The sequence below is a fragment of the Patagioenas fasciata genome, chromosome 18 (genome assembly GCF_037038585.1).
Source record: "Patagioenas fasciata isolate bPatFas1 chromosome 18, bPatFas1.hap1, whole genome shotgun sequence".
NCBI lineage: Eukaryota > Metazoa > Chordata > Aves > Columbiformes > Columbidae > Patagioenas > Patagioenas fasciata.
The window spans coordinates 257,942-282,146 of record NC_092537.1 but is presented as its reverse complement, the minus strand read 5'-3'; the positions used below and the strand labels follow the sequence as shown (position 1 = coordinate 282,146).

The window sequence follows — 24,205 nt, the reverse complement described above, 5'->3', positions numbered from 1 at the left end:
GAATGGATGTAAATCCAGCCCCGTGCAGGTTTGTGTGCAGCAGCCGCACAGAATGGATGTAAATCCAGCCCCGTGCAGGTTTGTGTGCAGCAGCCGCACAGAATGGATGTAAATCCAGCCCCGTGCAGGTTTGTGTGCAGCAGCCGCACAGAATGGATGTAAATCCAGCCCCGTGCAGGTTTGTGTGCAGCAGCCGCACAGAATGGATGTAAATCCAGCCCCGTGCAGGTTTGTGTGCAGCAGCCGCACAGAATGGATGTAAATCCAGCCCTGTGCAGGTTTGTGTGCAGCAGCCGCACAGAATGGATGTAAATCCAGCCCTGTGCAGGTTTGTGTGCACCGGCCGCCGGTGAAGCCTCCCTGCAGCTGCCTGCGCTGCCCCGAAGGAACGAGTGGTGGAACGAACGGAAGGAACGGAAGGAACAGAAGGAACGGCCGCTGGCTCCCCCGCCACACCCCGGCCCTCCCTGCTCTCCTCCCATCGCCACCAAAGGGGATGCTCTGTGTTCTGGGGTGGGGGTGTTCACGAATCACTAGAAGAACAGAAATATGTTGGCGCTTGTCTTGTGTTCTCTGCCTTTTGTGTTCCAGATTTCCCCGTTCTAAGGCCTGATCAAGTGTTTCTCTCACTACAAAAGAGAGGCCGTTGCTGCAAAACCGGGTCTCTTGCCGCACATCGTTCTGAACGCCCGGCGGGTTGGCAATGCTGCGCAACTGTGCAAACGCCAGCTGCCGAGCGAAAGTCTCTGCGCTCACACCTCCCACTACAACCCCTTCGTCAGAGAAACAACGACAAAGCGAACAGCAAGGGGAACACTGAAGTCTAATTATTACAAAATGTCAATACCACCCGCAGTCCTCTCCCAGGCACAAGGTGATCATAAGGATAATCCATCCAAATGAGCAGCATATACAGCTTTACAAAGGCATACGTATGGTTCTCTGGTGAGCCCTTATAAATAGCGTTTTACATATTAAAATAAATATGTCCACATTGCCCAAGTAGCAAGAAGTTTCTTCGTTATTTAAAAAAAAATATGTTACAAAACAATATCATTTATATTTCTTGCTTAGTTTAAAAAAGTAACAAAAAAGTCATTTTATAAAATAATACGGAAGTAAATTGAGTACAAGAGCGTCCATCCCTAGCACGTGTCCTGCGTTTGCGCGCCACGACCCGTGAGACCATTCCTTCACTTCTGGTCGGACAAAGGAAATCCAGTGCTTGCTTTTTCACCGCTTGTGTCCGGTCTACGATGCAAAATCACGGCAAGGGAAGAAGTCCTAGACCTGGGGAAGGTTATCGCTGCTGCTGCTCATGGCTTTGCGGCTCCCCGGGCCGGGTTGCCCTGTGGCGCGCAGGAGAGCGCGTGAATGGCGTTTGGCGGTAACGCGTTCCGGTCAAATAGTGTAAGCAAGAAACTGCCTTTTTTTTCCTTGACACATCCTAAGTGTGCAAGGGTGTGTGAGCACGTGGGCGTGTGTGAGCTCGAGTGTGCGGGCGTGAGCGTGCGTCTGCCTGCGTGAGCGTGGGAAGAAAGGGCCTGGAGTCTCCTCCCGATCTCACCCTCTGCCCCATCCTAGTTACCGCTGCTGAGCATCCCCAGGAGCTTGCTGGGCTCCAGGCCCTGCTGCTGCGCCATCTTCTGCACATCGAAGCCCATGTGCATGAGGAACTGGATCACGTTCATCTCCTGCCCCGTGAACTGGTCCCGGATGGTGGGGCACGAGGGGTTGCAGTGCGGCCAGGGACAGCTGTCGATCAGCTGGATGGGGCAGCCCTTCAGGGCCACCTTCCCGTTCCTGTTGCTCTCGTGCAGGCTGCGGTCCCAGCAGTGCAGGGCGCGGGGCAGGGACGTCCCCTTCACCTGGATGTCCGTCCAGTGACTGAAAAGACAAACGCACCGATGGCGCTGGGCTGCCGGACCCGTCACCTCCCGCACCACCTCCCCGCTGACCTTTCACAGAGTTTGCAAAAACACTCACTTGCGTGTGATGATCTCATGAGACAAACAGGCAGGGGCAAAGCTGGCGCTAAGGAAAAAAGAAACACGGATTAGGTCTCGGAAGGACAAAGTAACTGCTGCTAAATAGCACCTGCCACACTAGGCACACGGTGCAATTTTTGCTGCCCTGACTGTCATGACATAAAACGCGGCTGGACTGGCCAGTATCCAGAAGCAAAGGGGCTCCATCCTGCCTGACGACGCACCGCCGCAGCAGCAGGCTCCCGAGCACCTGCCCTGGCGCGGAGCGAGGGGCGCGGGAGCGGCTCCTCCTCCGCCGCCTCAGCTCTGCGTGTTCGATGATCAGCACCTCCCAACCCGTCCCTGCGAGGCTGACGGCTGCGCAGCGGCACGGAGCCCAGACCACCTCGGGGGCAGGAGAGCAGAAACGTGTCCCCCTCGGTAACAACGGGTAGCTGGTAACTGTGAAGCTGGAAATTACTTTCCGCTTATCCAGACATGAAAAAGACAAGATTAATGACGTGTACTAACAGTTACCAAATTTACAGCATCGATTTCTGCAGGGATCTGAGAAATGCTGCTAGGATACTGGCTAAGGACGTCTCCTAGAAATCAGGGTGCCAGATCTTCCTCACTAAAGCGCTTACGTCACGTCCTTCAGGGTGTTCCTCAGCTCCCTGCCCAGGTTCTGGATGTACAGCCACTGCCCCTCCTGCACAGGCTGCCCGGTGAGGTGAACGTTGTCCACCGTCAGCTGGGCCTCGTCAAACAGCCACTGCACAACGAAGACCGGGCCTGGGGACACAACGGAAACGGGAAGGGAATCGCTCCGAGTTAGCTCTGGATACGGAGGAAGCCCTAGAATACGTTTGACCTCTCTCCTCCGATACTTACATCGAAGCGTGGGGTAAATCTTGTATCCAAAAAAGCAGTTCCATTCCTCTCCCTCTTTAAACTGCAGCTTACAGCGTTCAGGAACAATACCATTCCAGTATCTGCAAGACAAAGCAATAACAGAAGGGAAGCCACAGCATGATCGTAACGACGGCCTTTCCGTACCCCGGTCGGCTCCTGCTCTGGTTAGAGCTGAGCTTACCGACAGCAGAGCTCTCCCTCGGCTACGTTGTCCCATAAACACATTTTACAGCTTCTACAATTTCATGCATTCTTTTGCACATCTAGATTTTAAATTACTGCCTTTTCGAATAAAATAATTGAAAACCCACTGATGTAGGTGATAAATACCCTTTAAGGATCAAAATGAAGCGAGACAGAGAAGGCGGACATCATCTCCACACTCTAACCCCTTACAAAAGTGTACTTCAGAGCATGAGTCTACCTTATTCCTCTCCTGATGGCTTCCGTTGGCGCGCACGTTATGGTATCGATGCAGTCGGTCCTGCGGTACTGCTTGTTGTCCAGGAACCACCCGGAGTCTGCCAGGCCCCGCACCTGGATGCCGTGATGGCCCATCTCCTCCAGCTGCGCGGCCACGCGATCCACGTTCAGGAGCACCCCAGTGCCCCCGGCGCTGCGGCGGCACGGCGGGACGGCCGGTGAGCGGCTGGGACGCGTCCCCGGCAGCCGCACCGCGCCAGCCCCACCCCCACCCGCCGCAGCACCGCGCGGGGGTCACCCAGGCACTGCCTTACTCGGCAAGGCGCTCAAATAACGCCAGTGCTGAGTAACAACCTGACACCTCAGGAATCAAACCCTGCTCTTGTTCTCTCTTCCGGGGGACATACACGTGCATACCAGCATCGGCACGGGGTTTGGCTGCTCAAACAATGGAAGACTCTGAAGTGAGACAAACTCCCCCCTCACAGCTGCTGTATCACAGCCCCGTGCAACGCGCGCTGAGTGCAGCGCAGCCTCCTGCGACACGGCGTGAACACAGCACCCGCGCCACGCAAGCCTGACCTTTGAATTCAGGCGCCCCAAATCTATTCACAGGACACGTGCGTCTCCTGGCGTTGGCCAACAGGAGCCAGCCTTCTCGATGCAGGGGAGGATGAGCACATTCCCTCCCTCTGGCAAAGCTTTCCACCTTGTTGGTTTTTTATTCATTTTCTCCGAGGAAATAATATTATATCATGCCCCGTTGTACCGCTCCAAGGAGAAAAGCGCGAGAGGTGCAGGGTTGCCGTGCCGGGGTTACTGCGGGGCCCCCGCGCCAAGGCTGGCGCCGCTGCCCGCGGCCGGGCTGCGCTCGTACCTGCTCCCCGCCAGCAGCAGCACCTTCGCCGTGCTCAGGCCTCTTCCCACCAGCTCCTTTATAACCTCCTGAATGATCAGCGCTCCCATGAAGGCGTATTCGTCTGGAAGAGATAGCTCAGTGTCAACAAAACTGTTTCCTGCCCAGGCTAAGACTTTTGCTTCCCTTCCACAAACGTTTAAGAACTTATGAAGGGATTACGGACCTGAAACCAGGCCCGTTTTCTCCACCAGTATCAAGCACATCTAACAAGGGACACTCCCCCCTGTACAAAACAGCCTTCCGTGAAAGCAAGCGCATGGGGTGACCAGAACACGCACCGTCCTACAGCAGCGCTGAGAACCGCGAAGCTCGGAGAACGAGGCAGCGGGCGCCGGGAACACGCACGCCTTCCCGCCCCTGGAGTCCCAGTGCCAGCCCACTGCGTCCCACTGTCCCCCGATCAGACACACAGCGCTGTCTGAACGTAACACCCACAGAAACCGCTGCCTGCCGCGCTGCTGCAGCGTAACCGCCTCGCAGGAGCCGGCACGCGTTGTGGTGCAGTGAAAAGCTCCCTCACTGCGGCAAAACGTGCATTTGCCTCATCCGCAAGAGGCTGGCTCCTCCGCGCAGGAGCGAGCGAAGAGCCACGCTGGGGGATGCCACGGCTGGCTCAAGGGCAGAGCTCGGAGAACCACCCAAAGAAAAGCGCTGCACGTCTGCCTGTCCAGTGCCGCATCACAGGGCACCTCAGGTCCAACTCTTTTGCTCACAGCAGCGTATATCAATGGTAATTCCACTCTAGTCAAAGAAAACTCGCTATGAACAATCAAGAGAACTGGGCCCCGGTGCTTCTGTTAATGTGACTGCTCCCAAACACCCATCCCACCGAAGCTGGGAAACCCGGAGAAGTACTTGAGCAGAACAATTCATCTGCATGGAATGCAGCTTAACCTGAGGAGGACTCCTTTAGGCACTCCAAGAGCTCCATCATCACCAAAACAAGAGCTGGCGAACTACTGTTTGTTTCCCAAAGAAACCTGCAAGGCACTTTTGGCTGACGACAGGTCCTTTCAGAGGCCAAATCTCCTGAGAGGTCTGAAACTCAGCTCCCTGCACTTGCCTCTCGGACCACCAAAGCCAAAGTTGCATGACACAACCCGTGGTTCCTCAGCTACACCACTGGATCTGCTGTGTGCTGGAACCTGGAGATTCATCTGAAAGGAATTTCGTTCCTCTGATCCTCGCACACTGCATCAGTGTAACACTGCAGGCAGCGGCTCTGAACCATGTCAAAACAGCCCCAGCTAAAGAGATCAGGATGTTTTATCTGGAAGTGGCTTGATATTCTTTCCTGCCCTTCAGCAAGAAAAAGCCTGTTCTTCATTCACGCAATTTCACAGAAGTCGGGCCATTTCCCTAACGTGCGATGTCTGGGACAGCAACGGCCCATCAGCAACACTCACTTTTCTCAGACTTGGAGGAGGCACCACTCCAAACATCGCTTGAGCAATACGGGATGAATCTGTAAAAGAGAGCTGTGTGAGCACTGCCGCCCTTCCACACGCAGGAGGGGTGCGGGGACGGCCAAGTGAACGGAGGAAAATAAACACCGGGGACGGGAAAAGGGAAGAGTTTCTTGTCCAGTTAGACAACGCGCCCTCCTGCACGCCACGCCACAGTCACAACTGTCTTCGGTTTTCTCCTGAACGCTGGTAGTTGGTTACTGACTTAACTCAACACGTAACCTCCTCACGTCAGCCCGGCTGAAGCGCTGGGCGCAGCGCACAGAACCGCGGGCCCGGGTCTGCGCCCGGCTGTCCCACGGGTGCGTGAACTGCGCCTCAGCTCTTCCCCCGTCCACGCAGCGGAAACGCGGACTGCGACCACTGGAGCTTTTTGCAAGAATGAAGTTCTCTTCCCATTTTGTCTCCAGCTTGCAGAATGAAAATTAACATCCCTCTCTTCTCTTCTGCTTTTCCCACACATATAGATGCATATATAAACTCATTTCTCTTCTTTGAACTGGAAGAGCTGCTCCACATCCCTCTCAAACTGGCAAATGTGTAACGCACCACCAGCCCAGCACTCACGCCAGTCGCCCAGAGGCTGCCTAAGCTGTCCCCAGTTTCTCTTCCTTAGGCCACCCCACAACTCCAAGGAGACCGGACTAACGTTTTCCCAGCCCTTGCCAGCACTACTTGTTAAGAAAGATTAAACAGAATGAATGAGGAAACATCCCATTTCCTTTCACAAGTGTTACGATCTGGTTTTGTAGCATTCTTGCTAGCCTAAAAGGCAGGAGTTGCTCTTCGAGTAGAGACATATTTCCCATCATCGTCCCTCCTTACACCATGTTTGCGTTCCACCAGTGGGGATTTTCTTCTGGTTGTGACGACAGGATCCCAGTTCCTGCAGATGGGCACAAAGAAACAAGAAATGCACAGGTGACAGTCTGTGACTCCGGGGAAATGGCACAAGCCTCGGCTGGGGTCCCTGACCATGCAGAAAGCAAACATCCACGGTGAAAATACTGGTAAGGAACATTTTTCAGGATCGGATTTGTGCTGGAGACTCAGACTGTCTAGAAGCCTCTTGCAGTACAGAAAAGAACCTGTGACACATACTTAAAACCAAGCGCTTCCCCAGAAACCAGATCCTGGCAGGTGAGTTCCAAAATATGCAAGTATAGCATCTGTGCAGAACAGAGGTGTGGGTGTTCAGAAAGCCAGAGCAGAAGCAGAGAGCAGAAAGGGAGAAACTCAGCATTCCCGTGGTGACCAGGAGCCTGGCTGTCCAGAGCGCGGGTGTCCGGGGTGCTAACTCCACCAAAAATGCCACATATGCTCTAGGTGTGCACCAAATGTACACCGAGCACCACCACCACCAGTTAAGGGAAGTTGTGCAATTGCAAATGGCGAAAAGGTGGAACCACGCGGCTGTGGCTGCGGGTACAAACCCCGACAGCGAAGCTGATTTCTCTCCGTGCACACAGGGCCAGCCCTGCCGCAGGCAAACACGCGCAGAGCAGCGCGCGAGAAAGGGCACCTGTCTTGACAAACACGTTAAGAGGCCCCAGAACAGTTTTTCTGACAGGATTTCTTCCCCGTGAGGGCGGTGAGCCCTGGCACAGGCTGCCCGGAGGAGCTGTGGATGCCCCATCGCGGGAATTGTTCAAGGCTGGGCTGGACGGGGCTTGGAGCGACCTGGTTTAGTGGGATGTGTCCCTGCCACGGCAGGGGGTCGGACTAGGTGAGCCTTGAGGTCTTTTCCAACGTAAACCATTTTATGATTCTATGATTAAGAGAAACACAAAGTCTCTTTAAAAAAACAAAACCCAAACCCACAACTCTGAAGATCCCAGCAGGTTTTTGAGCACGTGCATGCATTTAAAATAAAGACAGCACTTTGGCCAGAGTCGAGAAGCCAGCAGTGTCTGCCGCTGCAAAGCACCCATCCCAACACGCGTGCACTCCCGCTGCTGTAACCGTCTCAGAGAGGACAGAAGCAGCTCGCCCGGGTGCCTCATGCAGGAGCGAGAGCCCGTCTGTGCCCGTCGGGCTGCACGGCACCCGGTGGACCCCGAGCCGCGGGACCGAGCGCGCAGGGACAACTCACCCACGCGGGTCGCAGGCCACTCCCTGGAGCTCATGAGCCTTCGCATGGTCTCGTAGCGGCTGTCGCAGTTCTCCCTGTTGAAGCAGTACCAGCCTCCTGTGAGGGAGAGAAGGCTCAGCCGCCCGCCCGGCAGCGGGGCCCGGAGCGGAGCCGGGGCCGGGGCAGCCGCTCCGCGGGGTCGGGGCACCGACAGCAGCCGCGGGCCGCCTGCCCGCGCCCGGCCCGGCGCGGGGGGACCGAGGCGCCGGCGCTCACCTTCCAGGAACAGCAGCCACCGCCGGCTGCCCTTGGACTCCTTGAGGTAGTACCTGGGGACAAACAACCAGCAGGCGGCGGCGTTGGCGGGAGCCGGACCCGAGCGCAGCGCTTTGCTGCCCGCCGGGCTGCGGCGCCGGGGCCGCGCGGGTGCTGGCGCGGAGCGGGGGCGGCGGGCCGGGCCGGGACCGGCCGGGCCGGGCGCAGCACCGGGGCCGGGGTCGCCGCCCGCGAGCCGCCCGCTGCACCTGTCACCGCCGCGCCGCGCGCCGCCGCGCGGTGGCGCCACCGCCCTCGGGGCCGGGGCGCGGGGGACGCGCGCGGCGGGGCGCGGGGCCGCCGGGGCCGCGCGGAGCGGGGACTCACCCGGCCGGGCTGCCGTCGTTGCAGGTGACCGAGGCGTTGTGCAGGAGGTGCAGGCGCAGGTCGTGCGGCAGCGCCTGGGCCGAGCAGGGGTACAGCGACTGCGCCAGGCTCTTGACCTGCGCCATGAAGCTGTCCATGTTGCCCTCCACGGCCGTGAAGTCCAGCGGGAAGCTCTCGGCCGCCGCCGCCTCGCCGCGCTCGCGGGCTGCCGGGCCCCGCCGCCGCCAGCCCTTCCTGCCCTCGCCGCCGGGCCCGGCGTGCAGCAGCCCCAGCAGCAGCAGGAGGTGCACGGCCGCCGTGCCCATCGCCGCCCGCCGCCACCCGCCGCTCGCCGCGGCGGCAGCCAGCCCCCGGCGGCGGGCAGCGCCGCCCGCGCTCCGCCGCGCCCCGCCGCGCCGCCCGCGGGGATGGGGGTCGGCGGCGGGCGGCGAGGACAGCGCCGACGACGAGGGCTCGGCGGCGCGGCTGCCGGCGCAGGAGCCCGCCGCCCGCTCCCAGGCGGCGAGCATGACAGAGGGGTACGGAGTGCGCGGGGAGCGCGCCGGGGGCGCCGCCAGCCCGGGCGCCGCGTGGGGCAGCAGCCGGCCAGCCCCCGCCCTGCCCTGCCCTCCGCCCCCTCGGAGCGAGGCGGAGGGAGCGGGGGGTCTGCGCCGCGCTGCGCCGCACCGGCACGGCGGGCCGCTCCGTCGAGGCGCGCCCCGCGCTCGCCGCCGCCGGCGCCGCCATCGCCGCCCCTGCCGGCGCCGGGGCCGCGGCCCGTGGCGCCCGCCAGCCCCGCCCGCGGAGCGGCGGGGGCACGGAGCGTCCTCTGGCCGGGACCGGCTGCGGGGGTCGGGCCGAGCGGGGACCCGCACGTGGCGGCCCCCGCGGCGGCGCCCCCGGCCCGCGTCCCCCCCGCTCCCCTCCCCTCCCCTCCCCCCCCCCCATCCCGCGGCCCCGACGGCGGCTCCTTCCAAGCTCCACGTGGGCGGTGCCGCCCGCCCCACCCCGCGGGACGCGCCGCCCCCGCGCCCCCCGGCTGCCGTCGGCGCGGAGACCCGCCCCGAGAGGGGCTGCGGAGCCTTCACGGCGGGGCTGGTGGGGGCTGCCCGGCGGTGCCAGGCTCCAGCCTCGCCCCGGCCCGCAAGGGGTAGCCGAAAACCGGGAGGCGGTCGTTTGGCCCAAGGCAGCGGCGTCCGGTTCCCGTAGGCGCTCGCGGGCGACCGGGGCGAGCAGCGGGATGTCCCCGGGATGGGGATGCTGGCGCTGTGAAACGAGGGGCCGCGGTGGCCCCGGCTGCGCTCAGGGACGCTGCGCGGGGTCCTCCGGCAGCGGGGAAAGCCGGGGGGGGACCGCGCCGCCCCCGCTCGGTCACAGACGGGCAAGGCGGCCCCTCGCCCCGCCCGCAGCCCCCGTGCGCGGCTGTGCCCGGCTGTGCGCGGCTGTGCCCGGCTGTGCGCGGCTGTGCCCGGCTGTGCGCGGCTGTGCCCGGCTCTGCCCGGCCCTGCGCGGCTCTGCCCGGCCCTGCGCGGCTCTGCCCGGCCCTGCGCGGCTCTGCCCGGCTCTGCCCGGCTCTGCCCGGCTCTGCGCGGCTCTGCCCGGCTCTGCGTGGCTCTGCCCGGCTCTGCACGGCCCTGCGCGGTGGGCCGGCCGCAGCCTTCGCGCCGCGGGGGTCTTTGCCTTGGTGCTCTTGGCAGCTCATGAGGTTCCCTCCCCCCCAGGAGCTCTACCTGGTTATTCCCAGGTGTTTGGACATTTCCAGTGATTGCAAAAAGAATCCTGGAGAAAAAGCCATGTTACCACAGTGCTTGGCATCTGTGAGAGCGAGGAATGTCACAGAAGCTCTGTCCTTATTGCAGACCTTGGTATTAGAAACAGAGAAACAGGAAAAACAGAGAAAATGCTATGCTTTGAATACCGTCATCTTTGTTTAGACACCAGAACGGTAAGTTCATGCCCCTCAATGGCCCTCCACAGAGGAGCAGGGGAACAGTCTGTCTTTGCCAGGAAATGTAATCTATCTGGGATGAGAAAAGGTGAAAATAGAATAATCTTAAAATAGTAAGCTTTCTTACTTGTAGACATCTAAATTTGGTAGAGCTTAACTCTTTGACGTATTGAACTTCAGAGAACATCAAAGTGCACACAGAGTTTAGATGATTTTATAATGCTGTCATTCATCACGAGAGGTTCGCTAAGCTTTAATCTCTTGGTAAGAGCCACCCTTCGCTGGAGGGGTTGGGCTCGTTGGGGCGGTTGGGCTCACTGTGCAGGGAAGCTCAGGGAAAGCTGTGAGACTCGAACTCCTGCTCCAGGCACTGAGGATTCGGCGTTTTTATTGCTGGGAGTACGACACGTAGGAGGCCAGTGAGAAATTTTGAATGACTAGGAATTATGTTAAGGGAGATGCTGGTTTCATGTAATGCTTTTCAAAATGAAATATCCTGCATAATATGTTCCAGTATGTCCCAATGTACTTCAGTTCTGTATCTTGAAGCATGTTGGACTGTGCTATCCAATAGCAAATAAGACAGTTTGAACTTCCCTCGTGCTCCACCAGGACCAGGGCAGCTCCAGGACTTGCCCCCTTGATGTTACCCTGTTGGAAATGAGAGGATCCCCCGGAGCGCTGTGCCAGCACTGGTGCCCCAGGGAGGTCCCCTCAGTGCCAGCACTGGTGCCCTGGCGGGGTCCCCTCGGTGCCAGCACTGGTGCCCCAGGGAGGTCCCCTCAGTGCCAGCTCTGCAGCCCTGGCTCCGCTGCACTTCCCTGGCTTGTTTCTTGGGTCGATCCAAAGTGTGTTTGTGGTGTAAGTTGCCCCACAGAAGAGCCCTCGCCATGGGACAGACGCTGCTTGGGCACAGTGGTGCCAGCGCTGTCTTTCCTGGCATCAGCAGTGGGGTCAGAGGAGCTGGCAGGGCACCCGGGCTCCTGTTCACCCTGCTGCACCTTCGTGGCCGGGGGGAAGCGCCCCCTCCAGCGTCCCCAGGGTCAGTACCAGGTACTGCCAGTGCAGACAGGGGAACCACTTTTCAGAATCATGGTTACTGTGATAAGTAACTGTGGTTCTTTATCATATTTTGGGTGTTCACAGTTAATCTTCTATCCATTTGAAAGGAAAAAAAAGGAAGGTGGGTTTCCATGCTTTATCAATAGGCAAATTAGCATTATTCTCTGTGCTGGCTTGTGGCAGAATGCAGAAGTGCCTAACGCCAGGGATATGTACCCAGTGCAAAGTGCTAGCTGCCCAAAAGGTGCTTTCAGAGAAGGGTCGTTCTGCAGTTCGTTCCCTGTAACCACTAATGAAATGCAATTTCTGAGGAGCTTTCGGCACGGTGGACGTTGTTGTGCTGAGGCTCACCTGGCAGGTTTTCAGGCGTCCTCTTGATCCTGACAGTGGCAGAAATCCCAATTGTTGAAGGTATTTTCAGCTGTTCCCTAATGAGCTCCTCTTTCTTTGTAGCACTGTAATGAACTCCAGGTTGTGGTAACCTCCCCCTTCTTTCTCTCCTGATGCTTCTAATTTCAGATAAATATTTGAGATGAGAAGTGGCTCTGGGTATGAAATGTGACCCTTAACCCCCATGCAACGTTCTGATTATGACATGCCATTAAAAACTAGATTCATCTCTCTAATCCCACAACTTGGAAATATTCAGCTCAAATTACATCGGTGTCTTTTTAACAGGAGCAACATTTCTTTACGGGATGTGTCACTTTCAAATGCAAAATAGGAAACAGCTGCTTGCTTCAGACATCAAACAGGAGCTACCCCCATCCAGAAACAAGACCAGTTTTGGGGCTCCACGAACCCAACATGTATCTTTTAAAACTGAATGGCTGCTCCACCTCAGTAGCTGAACGATCACTGCAGTTAACATAACCATTTTGATTGTTTCTTCATGCTTTCTGTGAAGGTATTAATTAGTGGAAGGACAGGTTACCTTAACTCTGTGTCAGATACTCGCAGAGTTTTGGATCTCTACCCTGTTTCGAACACCAAGAATGACCTGCAGACCGTGGATATTTGTTGCACCCTTTGTAGGCAGAAGTGTGAAAACTTTCAGAACAATCTTGCCCTTGAGTCCTCATGCCTCTTGACATGTTTTACAGCAAAAGGCAATTTGAAAGGTAGGGAATTATAAGAAATATGTCTCTAGACTTGTGAATGTTACAGAGATGGTAACAGAGAATGATTAATGATTGTTTCTTAATAAGACCTGGGAACACCAAGGAAGAAGCTCTAAACCAAACAACATTAAGTACTTGTGTCATACAGCACAACCTAACTGCGGCATCCATTTCCCCAGGATCGCGTGGATGCCAAAAGCTTAGATGGGGTCAAAACACGGCTGGGCAAGTTGATGCAAGAAAAATGCATCAGATAAGATCAGACGTGAAGACACAACCTCTGACTCAGGAAGTCTAGAAGATGCAGATTGGTGAAAACTGGCAGCTGATACTGGGGAAAGTAAAATCGCAGAGCACCCTGCTCTGCTGCTGTTCCCGTTGCCATCAGAGGTCGTGTTCCGATCGCCGTGCGGGAGCCGGTGTCGCCGTTCTGGTTGCGATGCTCGAAAAGAGCGTCCTCGGGAGGATGGGAATCCACGACCTCCTCTGCGATGCTGGATTTCAGAGTATGAACAGGGTTCTTTGCTACCTAAGCCGAGAACTGACAAGTAGAAGGAGGAAGGTGATAACACCTCCATACAGAGCTCTCATTATTATATTCACAAAGTTCTGTAGCTGCTTAGCTAAAGTAGCAAGAAAAAAACTGCACACAGACAACTTACAGGGTATTGACATACGACTGGAAGTCATTCAGCTGATACGGACAGAAGTTGCTCATCAGCCTTTCTGTGGTTGTACATACAGTTGGCTGTACATACACATCCCTTGTCCGTCCCAGCTCTGAAAGTAACGGCCACCGACTGGAACCATTTAGATGTGTTTAGGAATTACAGACGTGGACTGGGACGCCAGTGTCCTGAGCACTGCAGCCGTATGAGTGATGTGACAATACTTCCCAATTGAACGAACAAACGTAAAGACATTCTAAGTGTTATTTTTAAACAATGCAGTATACACCAGGAAATCCTTTATTAGTATAGCTACACCTTATTGAGCAGCTGTGCGGTTGTGTGGGTTCAGGAATCCACACGCGTAAGCGAGGGGATGTCTCTCCATCATTAAAATTCCCACCCTCTTCTTTTTCTCCCTTCTCGCACACGCTGATATGGTAAAAAACGAGCACGTGTTATCTTTACAAAGTGTCTTTCCTTAAAAGGATCTTTCTCCTTCGTAAGCCAAGCAAAGCAGACATTTTTGTGGGCACTGGGGGTGGTGGTGGGGACTTAAGCTTAACATATATGATAAATATAGAAGAAGTAGAGAAAATATTTGGCATGTGGTAACAACTTAGGCTAAATAAATTCCAGTGGTTACCCAAAGTAAAAGTTTTCTTATGATAGCAAACAAAACAGACTGTAGTCGAATCTCTGAGAATGCCTTTGTCACTGAAAAAGCGGTGCTGGGGCCGAAGAGGAAGCTCACAGATGAAATAAAATCCCTGAGAAACGCTGTCGTGAAGCGCAGCTCAACGTTCGTCCCGGCTGAGCCTGCGACGCTCATGGTGAGGTGCCCAGCGCGCGTTTCTCTGCTGTGGCGGGAAGAAACGTCCTTCGGAGCAGCGGGATTGCCGCCGCTGTCCCGGTTGCGCGCGGCCTGGACCGGGCGGGGCGCGCCGAGCTGCCCGCTCCGGAGCGCGGGTGCCGCAACCGCTTTTACTCTCCTCCCGGGAGCCCCTGTCCCGCACCCGCGGGAGCGTTCCGAGCTCCCGCTGCCGTCGCGGCTCGGTGCGCTGCCAAAGCTCCCAGCGGAGGGGCGATTTCTGGCCGCGGCCGCAGCCCCGGCCGGGGCCCGTGCTCCGCGGGGAGCTGCGGAGCCACCGCGCGGGTACAGCGAGTCAGCCCGGGTACTTCCCCGCGAGTCAGGTGGCCGAGCATCACACACGGAGCCCAACGGAAGAGCCGGCGGCTGTTCCACGGGGGCCGGTCCCGCAGCCGCCTCGGGCGCGTCCCCGGGCGGGCCGGGGCGTCCCCGCTGCCGCGGCCGCTCCCGTCCCGCGGCTCCCGACCTCGCCCCGGCGCCGCCGCGAGCGCCCCGCACACCCGGGCCAGGCAAGCGCGGCCTGGGCCCCGGGCCCCTGCGCGGCGGGGCGGGGCGCGGGCTGCACCAGGGCCGGCCCCGGGCCCAGCTCCGCCCCGGCCGCGCGGGAGGGAAGATGGCGGCGGCGGGTGGGGGGGGCGCCGCCGTGTCGGTGCTGGCCCCCAGCGGGCGGCGGGTCACGGTGCGGGTGGGGCCCGGCACGGTGCTGCTGCAGGTGGGTCCGGGGCGGCGGCGGCACGGGGGCGCGGCGGGGCCGGCCCTAACGCCTGTGTTCTCTCCGCAGATCCTCGAGGAGGTCTGCAGGAAGCAGGGCGGCAGCCCCGGCGAGTACGGCCTCAAGTGAGTCTCACCGCCGGACGGCCCGGCCTGGGCCCGTGTGTGCGCCCAGCCGGAGACCGCGCCGCGGCGCCGGGAGAGGCCCCGCCTGGCCCGCCCGCGGCTGCTCCCGGCCGGGCGGGGCCCGGCGCTGCCGGTGCCCGCGGCCCCAGGGCCGCCCCGAGGCCCGGGCGCGGCGGGGGCCGTGGCGCTGCCCGCCCGTGGGCCCCGCGGCCCGTCCGGCAGCGAGCGCGGCCGGGCCGGGGCACGGTCAGCGCGGGTGTGGCGGGTGGGTGTCCGGAGGGGCCCGGCTCCGCAGCTGCCCGCCCGGGTCGGTCGTTTCTCCAGCCCGTGTCACAGCGACCTGGGCCTCGCCTGGTAGCACACGAGAAGCTGACCCGTGGTCACCCCGGGCAGAGGGGCCCGCGGGGGTCGTGTTGTTCCACGATCTCCTCGTTTCTCTGTGCCGAGTTCCCTTCGCCTTTGGGGGCCACACTGAGTTTCTGTGTAACTTCCGCGAAGTTTCCCTCCCCACGCGTGCCTCCGCCAGCTCAGACAGGCAGGGCTCTCCCCTGCTTCACAGTAACACAACCAAGAGGTTATTTGTCAGAGTGGCAATTAAAACAAAAGGAAAGAAAGAAAAAGTACGTTTTTATGTAAAAGTGAACACCAGAGCTGTATATGTGCTCAGCTGCTGTTTATCTCTTGAAGCCTGAGAAGGAACATATATTTGAGAATTTTTTTTTCTGTGACCTCTACAGACTGCAGCTTTTTTGGTATGCAGAATGATTTCTTTTTAATGATTCTTTTCTGAGTTACCAGTTGTGCATTATTGAATCATGCTCCATGGCTTCTGGTCGGCCTTCTCTTGCTCAGTGCCTGGACTTTGCGCTGTTGCCGGTCTCTGAGGCGATCTGCAGGTGCACGGGGTGGTTCCCGGTGTCCCCATGGGCTGTGTTCTTCCTCAGGTTCCAGAGGAGCGTGCTGGATCTCTCGTTGCAGTGGAGGTTTGCCAGACTGCCCAACAATGCCAAGCTGGAGATGGTGCCAGTCTCCGGGAGAGCGGGCACCGGCAGCACGGTACGTTCGTTGCACAGCGTGACCCGATTCGTTCCGTTCTCAGCCTTGCTGGGTATGATCTGGTTGGGTCGCAGGAGCTGGAGTGGGTCAGGCATGGCCCACGCCGGAGTGGAAGACCACCCACAGACTGGCTCAGGTGTGGCGCAAGGTGCTCGTGTAGTAGCCTGAAGTCCTTGCCGTTGCGTGGTGCTGTGGTTGGAGCTGCGTGCGGGGGGACAGGCGGAGCCTCTGGGGAGCTGGAAGGCTGGTAGTCATGGGTGTGGAAGACGGTAAACATCGCTGATGACTTTGATCAGCAGTTGAGCTACCGACTTGGTTCCCTTTCCTGATTTCTGTTTCAGTTGCTGTTGTCTGCCTATGGATTTTGACTATAATTTCCAGTTCTTACAGGATTCTCTTCTTTCCCAGCATTGCTGTTCACGCTTTGTTACACAGCTTTAGAGTTTTTGTCACGTGTGCTGCGTTAGCAGTTCCTGAGCACCCCTGTGTAGTATGCTTTGCACCGGGCTTGCAGATGCCCTGTTCCGGAGGAATTATTGTCACGTTTAGGAGATTTAAAAATCTTTTATACATGTTGTAACAGCTGGAGGCATAGTTTTAGAAACAATGCATAGGTGTTAATGAGCATATACATTTTATGTGGCAAAAATGACGTATAATTTTATTTAGGTAGCCTGGAAATGAAAATTTGTATATCAGTGACAGTCATCTCTCTTCTCACTGGCTTCCCCACATGCACGTTCTCAATTCTCGTGGAAGTTTTGGGTCTGTTAGTGCTAATCTCTTGCTCTCTGGCAGCCACGTTGTGTTAATGGTGTGTTGTTGTGGACAGTTGCCTGGGCTGTCACAAACATACCCTGACACGTGCATTGAAAAGTGGACTTTGTAGTGTGGGGAGGTTTCGGGGTCTCTGCTGTAGCTCACTGTGGGTGTGCAGCCCGGTTATGGGGGTCACTGGTGTCCATGGTTTTTTTCTGTAAAACCTCCATGTGCTTTGTTTTGGCGCTAATGTTTTCTTCCTGACTTTGCGGTAGAAAGAAGTTTGTGCTCGAAATGACGTGTTTAGTTAAAAAAATACCGCAAACGGGTAGCATCTGCTTAACATTTTCAGTTAAAAAGGTTGTGATGGTGTGGAGTTTGTCTTACGGAGGAAGATGTTTCTATTAAAACGGTAAAGTGCTGACTTTATCTGACGTTTGCATCCCGTTTGGGAGGTATTGTACTGAAGGTAAACAGGGATTTTATGTATTTTTTTTTTTCCCCACGAAGATATTTGCAGCATATCAGAAAGGGTGAGATGGACCGTCGGAGAGGGGCTGTAACGTGGAATCACTACGTTAGATCACAAAAGAGAAGAGCTGATGGAAGTTTATGTTGTTCCTGTTCAGTTGTGTTTCAACAGAAGAACCTACAGAAGTGAACCTTCCCTTGCTTGTTGCTATTTTATGGAGCTGAGAAGATGCAGCAAATACGCTTGTGAAGGGTGCGGTCTGAATAGAATTGCTGTTCCGTCACGAGAAACAGAGATCTCACTTGGAAGAATTTTACAGACAGTATAAGAAAATACTTTGTACAAAATACAATTGACCAAAATAATTCCCTGCCGCAGGGAGTTCGCGTTGTGTTGCGGGAGTTTGGTACAGCCGGGTGACTCCGTGTGCGGGCTGGCGCTGGCGTTGCTGCCCTGGCGCTGGCGTTGCTGCCCTGGCGCTGGCGTTGCTGCCAGCGCGGGCCAAGCAGCGCGCGGGGGCTGCGGGCCTGTCCGTCCCGTCGGCGCGGTGACGCGCAGGCGTGCTTCCTGTGCTGCGGTTACCGCGGAACGGAACGCGGGGTTTGATAAGTCATGAGTTTGTTCAGCAAGTCTGATGTTTTTAAAATAGAATATTTCACATGTAGGAATCATTGATTGCTGTCAGTCAGTTCTTTAGTGAAAAATGGAACAAATTCCCCTTGTGGTGGCAGGTGATCTAGGGGTACCAGCAGCACAGTTCTGGTGTCAGTGTTGTTAGCCTTTTGTTTGTATGTTTGTAAACTTAGAAGACAGTTGGCGCTGGTCTGTTATTTCTTGTAGAGCCTGGGAGTTTTAAAAAGGCTTTTCTAATTGACTGAAGAGGACTTTCGTGACACGCTCAGCTTTGAACTGTTACCCAAAAACTGATGCAACTGGTAGTTTGGATTTCTGAGCTGGATTCGTATAGAATGGTGATGTCAGCTGTCATCACCCTGCTGTAGCTGGGAGTTGTCTGAGCCTTGTCTCCAGCACCAGAGAAACCGGGAGGTTGTGTTCGTGGTGGGATGAAGTGGCTCCATTCCGTTGGCTGGTTCTTGACGATGCCACTGTTTCCTCTGTGTAGAAGAATTCCCGTCTCCAGCAGACCAGCGTGTGCAGCCCTGCGGGGCCTGGCGGCAGCCGAGGCGGATGACAAATAATCCCCAGGAGATCACGGTCGATTGCCAAAGTCGTGGTGTCTGGTTCTTCCCACCTCTCTCTCACACACTCTCACAGAGCGTTTTGAGAAAGCAAGGTGAATAGTCTCTGAAAGGTGCAGATAGCACCTGGAGTGCTCTGCTGTTCTTCATCTCTTGGTCAGCTGCTGGATCTTTCCCTTGGAACCATAAGGAGTTTGAAGTTCTCCAGGGCTGTCCTCAGTGTGTCCATTTTAGAAATGCCTTGGATTTTTTGTTGTTGTTATTTTTGTAGCAATCTCTGAAGAATATGTAGGATCTGCATGAGTGCCTGTTGATGAACGTAAGTCCACGTTCCATGTTGGGAAAGGTCTGCCAGAACAGGCAGCTAGCTGTCCTGTGCCTTTTCCTGCAGGTGTTTGGTAACTTGGTAACTTAATGTCCAGAATTCCTTTTGAGATTTTTGATTAATTTGCTCTGAAATTGTATGTCAGAGTTTTGTGGTTAGGAAGCGTTAGTGAGTTGCAAGTCACACATGTGATCTCTTTGGACTGACAGTAGTTGGTTAGGTCTTCAATAACTCACCGATAGGTTTGCACGGTGTTTGTTGTTTCTCGGTGTGGATGTGCAAACATACTGTTTGTTCTGCCTGAGAGAAGTTGTTCCGTAAATCAATACATAAGTCAACAGAGCTCTGGGTTACAGTTTATGCAGCTGCATCAATCCTGTCTGGGTTATTGGAATTCATTTTATATAGCTGTGAAGACCCTTGCTGTAAAGTTTCAGCTAGTGTAAGACAGAACATCTCAATTGCTCGTGGTGACACGTTACTTGGGATGCTTGCATGGGCCTTTATCTGAATACGCTTCAGTTCAGGAAGCGGCAGGGAAGAGGAGCCCAGGAGAGCAGGTCGGTGCTCGAGGATCGCTCCTCCGCGCTCGGGAGCCGTCCCTTCCGGCGCACGGGGAGCCAGGCGGGCGCGCCGGGGCGGCTGCGTGGTGGGCGGGGACAGGAGGGTCTTGGTCTTTAGTAGCAAAATCAGCCTTTGGGAATCGCAGGGCCCAGAGGGCAGCGGGAGAGTCTGGAGCAAGGACCACGTACCCTTGGTGCGAGGTGAGCAGGTTGGGAACTCTTGAGAAGACTGAGCATCTGCAAGTCCCCGGGCCCTGGGGGGAGACACAAGGGAGCTGTCAGACCTGCTCTGATGGTCTTTGATCGATCGTGGTGACTGGGAGAAGTACCTGAGTACTGGAGGAAAGCAGATGTCACCCCGTCTTCAGGAAGGGCCAGGAGGATGCAGGGAACTACAGGTGGATCAGTCTCGCCTTCATCCCTGGGAAGCTGATGGAGCAGCTCATCCTGGAAACCATTTCCAGGCACAGGAATGGCAAGAAGGGCATCAGGAGTAGCCAGCATGGATTCAACAAGGGGCTGTTGTGCTTGATAAGCTTCTGTGACAAAGTGACAGGCCTGGTGGGTGAGGGGAGAGCAGTGGGCATTGTCTACCACGACTTCAGTAGGGTTTTGACACTGTCACTTGTAAGATTTTAATATATAATACTTGTATGCATAGCAGAATAGAACTATTCTAAATATTAACTTCTAAAATAATAATTTGGATACTCTGCATTTTTAGCTAATGTAATCCCTTGCAGCAAGTGTTTAGAAGGAAGTTATGTTTTTTTGGGTAGAGAGATCATTGAAGCATTGGAAAAAGTAATTGCGGAGAAAAAAGATAAAAAAAAAAAAAAAGAAAAATATTAATTGTGTTTTCCCTGTAGGTTCGGATCGCATTGCAATTAGACGATGGCTCCCGTTTACACGACACCTTTTTCTGCCAGCAGACTTTGTGGGAACTTCTCAGCCATTTTGCAGAGATCAGGTGAGCAATGCAGTGGGGAAGAGCTTGTTTGGATGGATCTCTGCATGCCAGAAATTCGTTGTTAGCAGTGATCCAGCTAGATCCTGCAGATTTGTGGCATCTGCGTTTATTTGATGTTGGTTTTTCCTTTACAACACAGACGTTTGCCTTTCCTTGCTTTTTCAGATTTGCTGCTCCATAATCGTCTTATTATTTTTTAGTCCTGGAGTAGCGCTCCTGGTTCAGGGCGTAAGCTGGTGACGACCCGCTAAGGCTGGGAAGAAGCTGTAACAGATGTGTCCCCACACCTGTCTTACACGGGCGTGTTTGAAGCCAGGTCACGGCCGGGTTGCCTCCATCACAGTGTTTCTGTGCTCCGGCTCCACGTGGTTGAGCGGGTTCTTAAGCGAGTTGCTGTTGCTTTTGAGGCTTGTGGGTGTGCAGGTTCTTCAGGGAGGACCGGAGCTCTCAGCAGGTCAATGTGGAATCTTTAAAAGGCCGATTAGATCCTGTTTAAATGTCAGAATTTATGGTCTTACCTTTACTGAATATATGCATGGGCCAGAAATCTTATTACAGTCCGGTCTACGTTCAGTGCTTTCTTTTGTCTTTCGTTTTGACTTAAAAATACCATATTGTTTTGAAACGTCAAGCTGATAAACTTTTCTTCAAGGACAGTTCCTTTATTTGTGCCACGGCTTGGAAGCCGTGAAGCTGTGACAGCCGTTCTATTCCGAGCAGGATGTTCAGGTTTCTGTTTTTTCTGTTGTAGTTGGCTTTACTTTTCTCTTGCTAAAATGCCTTTATTCAGGTCCTGTGTTTCTAGCTTGTTCTTTCTCTTACATTACTCACCTTCTGCTAGTTGCACTGTTGCGTTTTAATCTCCTGCTCATCTGTACAGGTGCTGTGCTATAGTATTGTGCAAATTGGAACCACTTTTTGTTAATTTCTCAACTAGTTAAGCAGTGGTCTAAAGGGACATTGGCTCTCTGTGTCAAAGCTTGTGAAGTCTCCAAGTCTCTGGTGCTGGAAATGAGTGGTCAGCAGCAGGGCCGGTGCTGCAGTAGCATCAGGTAAGCTCAGCCTTTTAGGCTACAGTCACAGGATACAAAATGATGGATTGTCACCTGTTAGCTGAGCTGTAGTGGCTGGTTGCAGGTAAGTGCTAGTACTAGACTGACATGTGCTAGCGTAAATTACTGCAACTGAAGTTCAAAGCTGCTTGTTCTCCACCGTGGCTGGAGTGGTGTCCTGGCCTGGCCTTACCTGGTTGAGGCTGCGCGGTGAGCTGTGTCTGGAACTGCTCCGGAGCTGTTTCCAGGGTGAAGGAGCTGATTCTTCCAGCCTCCCGGTGCTGTGCTGTTAGCTTCCTGCCAGCTCCGCTCCGCTCCCTGGCTGGCCCGTGGCGAACCAGAGCGGTGACTGGTGCTGGCCCAAGGGAGGGAGTCTGGCTTGGAGGCATCTTCTGTGCAGCAGCAGGGACTGGACCGTCAGTGCCCTCGTGTCCAGCTCCCCTCATGTTGCTTGTGCAGCTCTGTGAGGACTTGGCTTATGTAGCCGATTCAGCTTAGAAATACTATTTTGCCAACAATACCTTACAGGTAGGGAAGTTTCCTAATGCGGTGAAGGGTTGCCTTTCACGAGCAGTCATGAGCGGAAGTGTAGTGTGCCTGGAAACAAGGATCCGAAAGGAGGAAGCAGCAGGTGGGTAGGAAGGGTGTAAGTCAGTTTTTCCACTCGGTGTTTTGGATCATCAAGCCGTACATGGTACCTCACTGTGTCCTGGGTCCCTCTGGGAGGAGAAGAGCGCCCGTTGCAGTCTGGGAACTGCTGGACTGGTGGGAGTGGTGATTATGGACAGTGACAAATAGCCTTTATGTGGCTTTCTTGCACATTGGATAGTTATTTCTTTGGTTTAAATTTTTAGCTTTTTATATAATTTTGCTCCTTTGGAGTGGTTTTACTTGTTACAGGTTATTGTAATACTAATAGTGTCCATGCTGCTCTTTTTAATATCCTAACTGCTACAGTGTGCTAAGCATTATTATGTCAGTTCATAAGACACAGCTGTTCTCTTCTGCCCTCTGGAAGCTGAACTCAAACGTTTGGATAGACTTTTGCAAATCTCTGGTTGAGTTCAACAAGCAGCAAACACGCAGTGTGTGACTTCATGACAGAAGAAGCTGGATCTATAGCCGTCCATATAGACCTCATGGGCTGTGCCGCTTTTCGGCGTGTGTTGGCTCAGTTGACCAGCTAGTCAGGTAGCTGTTGGCGTTGCTGAATCCTGCCTTTGACTTTCCAATGGGAGACGGTTTCCTGGAATGCTCAGCTGCCCTGAGTGCGTGAGGGGAAGTATTCTAAATCCACTGGAATTTCCCCTGGGTTTCCAGCATCCATCTTGGCTCATTGGGTCTGAAGAAGGTCTGGAAGCTATTGTAAGGCTGCTCCTCCTCTCAGCGTGCGGCAGCCCTTGCACAAGATGTTTACAGGCCCTGTCAGATCACTACACGAAGGAATCTAGTCTGCTTGCCGTTCCCCTTCTGAGGAACAGCACATCAAAGAAATGACAGTGTGTTTGATGTGTGTGCTTGCCGCAGTGAATGCATGTCATGGATTAACAGCTGGAGGAGGAGCGTGCCGGCTTTCAGGAGTCAGGCAAAAATAAGTCTGTGGGCGATCTGTGCCCGGAGCCCGTTCTGCGGGGCTGTCGGGGCACAGGCACGGCCAGCGCCAGGCCTGGGGCCGCTGCTGCTCCTCCGTGCCGCCGCGCTGCGGGCCGTTCTACGCAGGAGGGGTTGCAGTCTGGACACGTGAAGGCAGTTTTGACAATGACTGTGACTCCTTACTACCTTTGTGACATCATTCATTAAGTTCAGATATTTTCCATACGTTTTAGAAGGTTCTTCAATCCGGAGAGTTGCTTGAATTGACAAAGCAGTTTTGTAAAGATGAATGAAACCAGGTTAGACTGGTTTCCTCTCCCGTGGGTCTGTGTGTTACGTTGTGCCTTGGCTTCTCCTGAGTGGTGATTATCCGCCTTTCCTGGCAGACAACTTCAGGTTCAAGCTGTTGTTCCTCTGGGCTGTTCTGTCTGTCTTTTCTGTGATTCCGTGCTGTCTCCTCCGTGTTTAGCAGTGCCTCATGTTTTGTGTGAACGAGGCAGGGATGTCCCGCCGTCCCGGGCTGCCTGGCGCACGCAGCCTGCCCTGGTGGGCTGGCAGTGTCTGCTTCGTTCCAGGCTTCCATCAAGGGACAAGGTTTTGTTCCGCCGTTCAGCGTCAAGTGTTGGCCTTAGGAACTCAGCTGGGTTATTGCTGGGAAAGGAGTGAGGGACGTTGGAGCCTGGGTCTGGAATCACAAGGTTATGCTCATTCTGTGTTACAGACTTTACCTCTCTGTTCCTGCAGAGCATTGTGTGCGACTTTCCGTGCTTGACAGGGGACGACTGATTACAGAACTGCAAATGATGACAGACCTGTTCTAGTGTTGTTTTGGTTGTTCATCTTGAGTATGGAAGTTAACTGTTTTATAATCTCAACTTGAATGTAATAGTTTGGATGCTCGGGGGGTGTCTGTTGCTTTCCGCAGAACAGGATTTAGCGAGCGTCTGGCACAAGTGTCCTGAAGGAGCGGCGTCTCAGGACTGCCAGCCCCGGTGAGCTGGTGCAGCTGGTCTGGAAGTGGGTCTGAGCCCCTGCCTTCCCCACAGCAGACCTGGCCCTCAGGACTGGTTTGACAGGCTACTCTGGATTTGCTGACTCCCGTGGAGCTTCCCAGTTCCGTTGTGACTCACCTCGTCCCATACCGCCATGCTGTTGCCAGCTTTATTTAAAAAGGCTTTAGTTTCAACCTTGGTATCAAGATGGGAGATAGACTGCTACAGTTAAACCACTCGGCAGTCTCGGTTCTGGTCTGTGCTTGAAGGGTTTGCTCCCCCACATCCTGGAGCTCTTTGATGTGCTCTCGCTCTTGAGGATGACTCGGGGAGGG

The 24,205-nt window shown here is 55.3% G+C and overlaps 2 protein-coding genes across 10 annotated transcripts in view; one reads left to right on the top strand and one right to left on the bottom strand.

The window, feature by feature from the left end:
• Positions 1-804: 804 nt before the first annotated feature.
• On the bottom strand, positions 805-8,723 carry NOTUM (notum, palmitoleoyl-protein carboxylesterase). 2 transcript variants are annotated; one of them, XM_065852515.2, is made up of 12 exons: positions 8,404-8,723; positions 8,038-8,090; positions 7,783-7,878; positions 6,516-6,576; positions 5,631-5,689; positions 4,183-4,285; positions 3,307-3,498; positions 2,862-2,962; positions 2,615-2,762; positions 1,987-2,034; positions 1,589-1,887; positions 805-1,290 (listed from the first exon to the last, which is right to left on the bottom strand). In XM_065852515.2, exons 1-12 carry the CDS (start codon positions 8,706-8,708, stop codon positions 1,265-1,267), a joined length of 1,491 nt encoding a protein of 496 aa, XP_065708587.1. In that variant the 5' UTR covers positions 8,709-8,723; the 3' UTR covers positions 805-1,264. The 2 variants fall into 2 exon arrangements, with proteins under 2 accessions (XP_065708587.1, XP_065708586.2); XM_065852514.2 differs by having other exon boundaries at positions 805-1,887.
• Positions 8,724-13,475: 4,752 nt separating this feature from the next.
• Positions 13,476-24,205, top strand: part of ASPSCR1 (ASPSCR1 tether for SLC2A4, UBX domain containing) — a 36,812-nt gene continuing 26,082 nt past the window's right edge. For 2 of the 8 annotated variants that reach the window (XR_011741839.1, XM_071816668.1), the window contains exons 1-4: positions 13,476-14,014; positions 14,834-14,889; positions 15,834-15,945; positions 20,133-20,233. Coding sequence is in view for 7 of the 8 variants with exons in the window: in XM_071816668.1 (XP_071672769.1) it covers positions 13,847-14,014; positions 14,834-14,889; positions 15,834-15,945; positions 20,133-20,233 (437 nt within the window). In the remaining variant the exon portion in view is untranslated. Of the gene's footprint in view, positions 14,015-14,630; positions 14,765-14,833; positions 14,890-15,833; positions 15,946-20,132; positions 20,234-24,205 lie in introns of those variants that run through there. The other 6 variants (XM_071816671.1, XM_071816670.1, XM_071816667.1 and 3 more) reach the window with 6 other exon arrangements.

What these genes read in the sequence shown, in the direction of transcription:
- NOTUM (XM_065852515.2), bottom strand. Translation starts at nt 8,708, where the DNA reads ATGGGCACGGCGGCCGTGCACCTCCTGCTGCTGCTGGGGCTGCTGCAC. An exon ending in TGGTGGAACGCAAACATGGT is followed by an intron (nt 5,690 to 6,515) that starts GTAAGGAGGGAC and finishes TCTCTTTTACAG; the next exon opens with ATTCATCCCGTATTGCTCAA. An exon ending in GCCATCAGGAGAGGAATAAG is followed by an intron (nt 2,963 to 3,306) that starts GTAGACTCATGC and finishes TTTGTCTTGCAG; the next exon opens with ATACTGGAATGGTATTGTTC.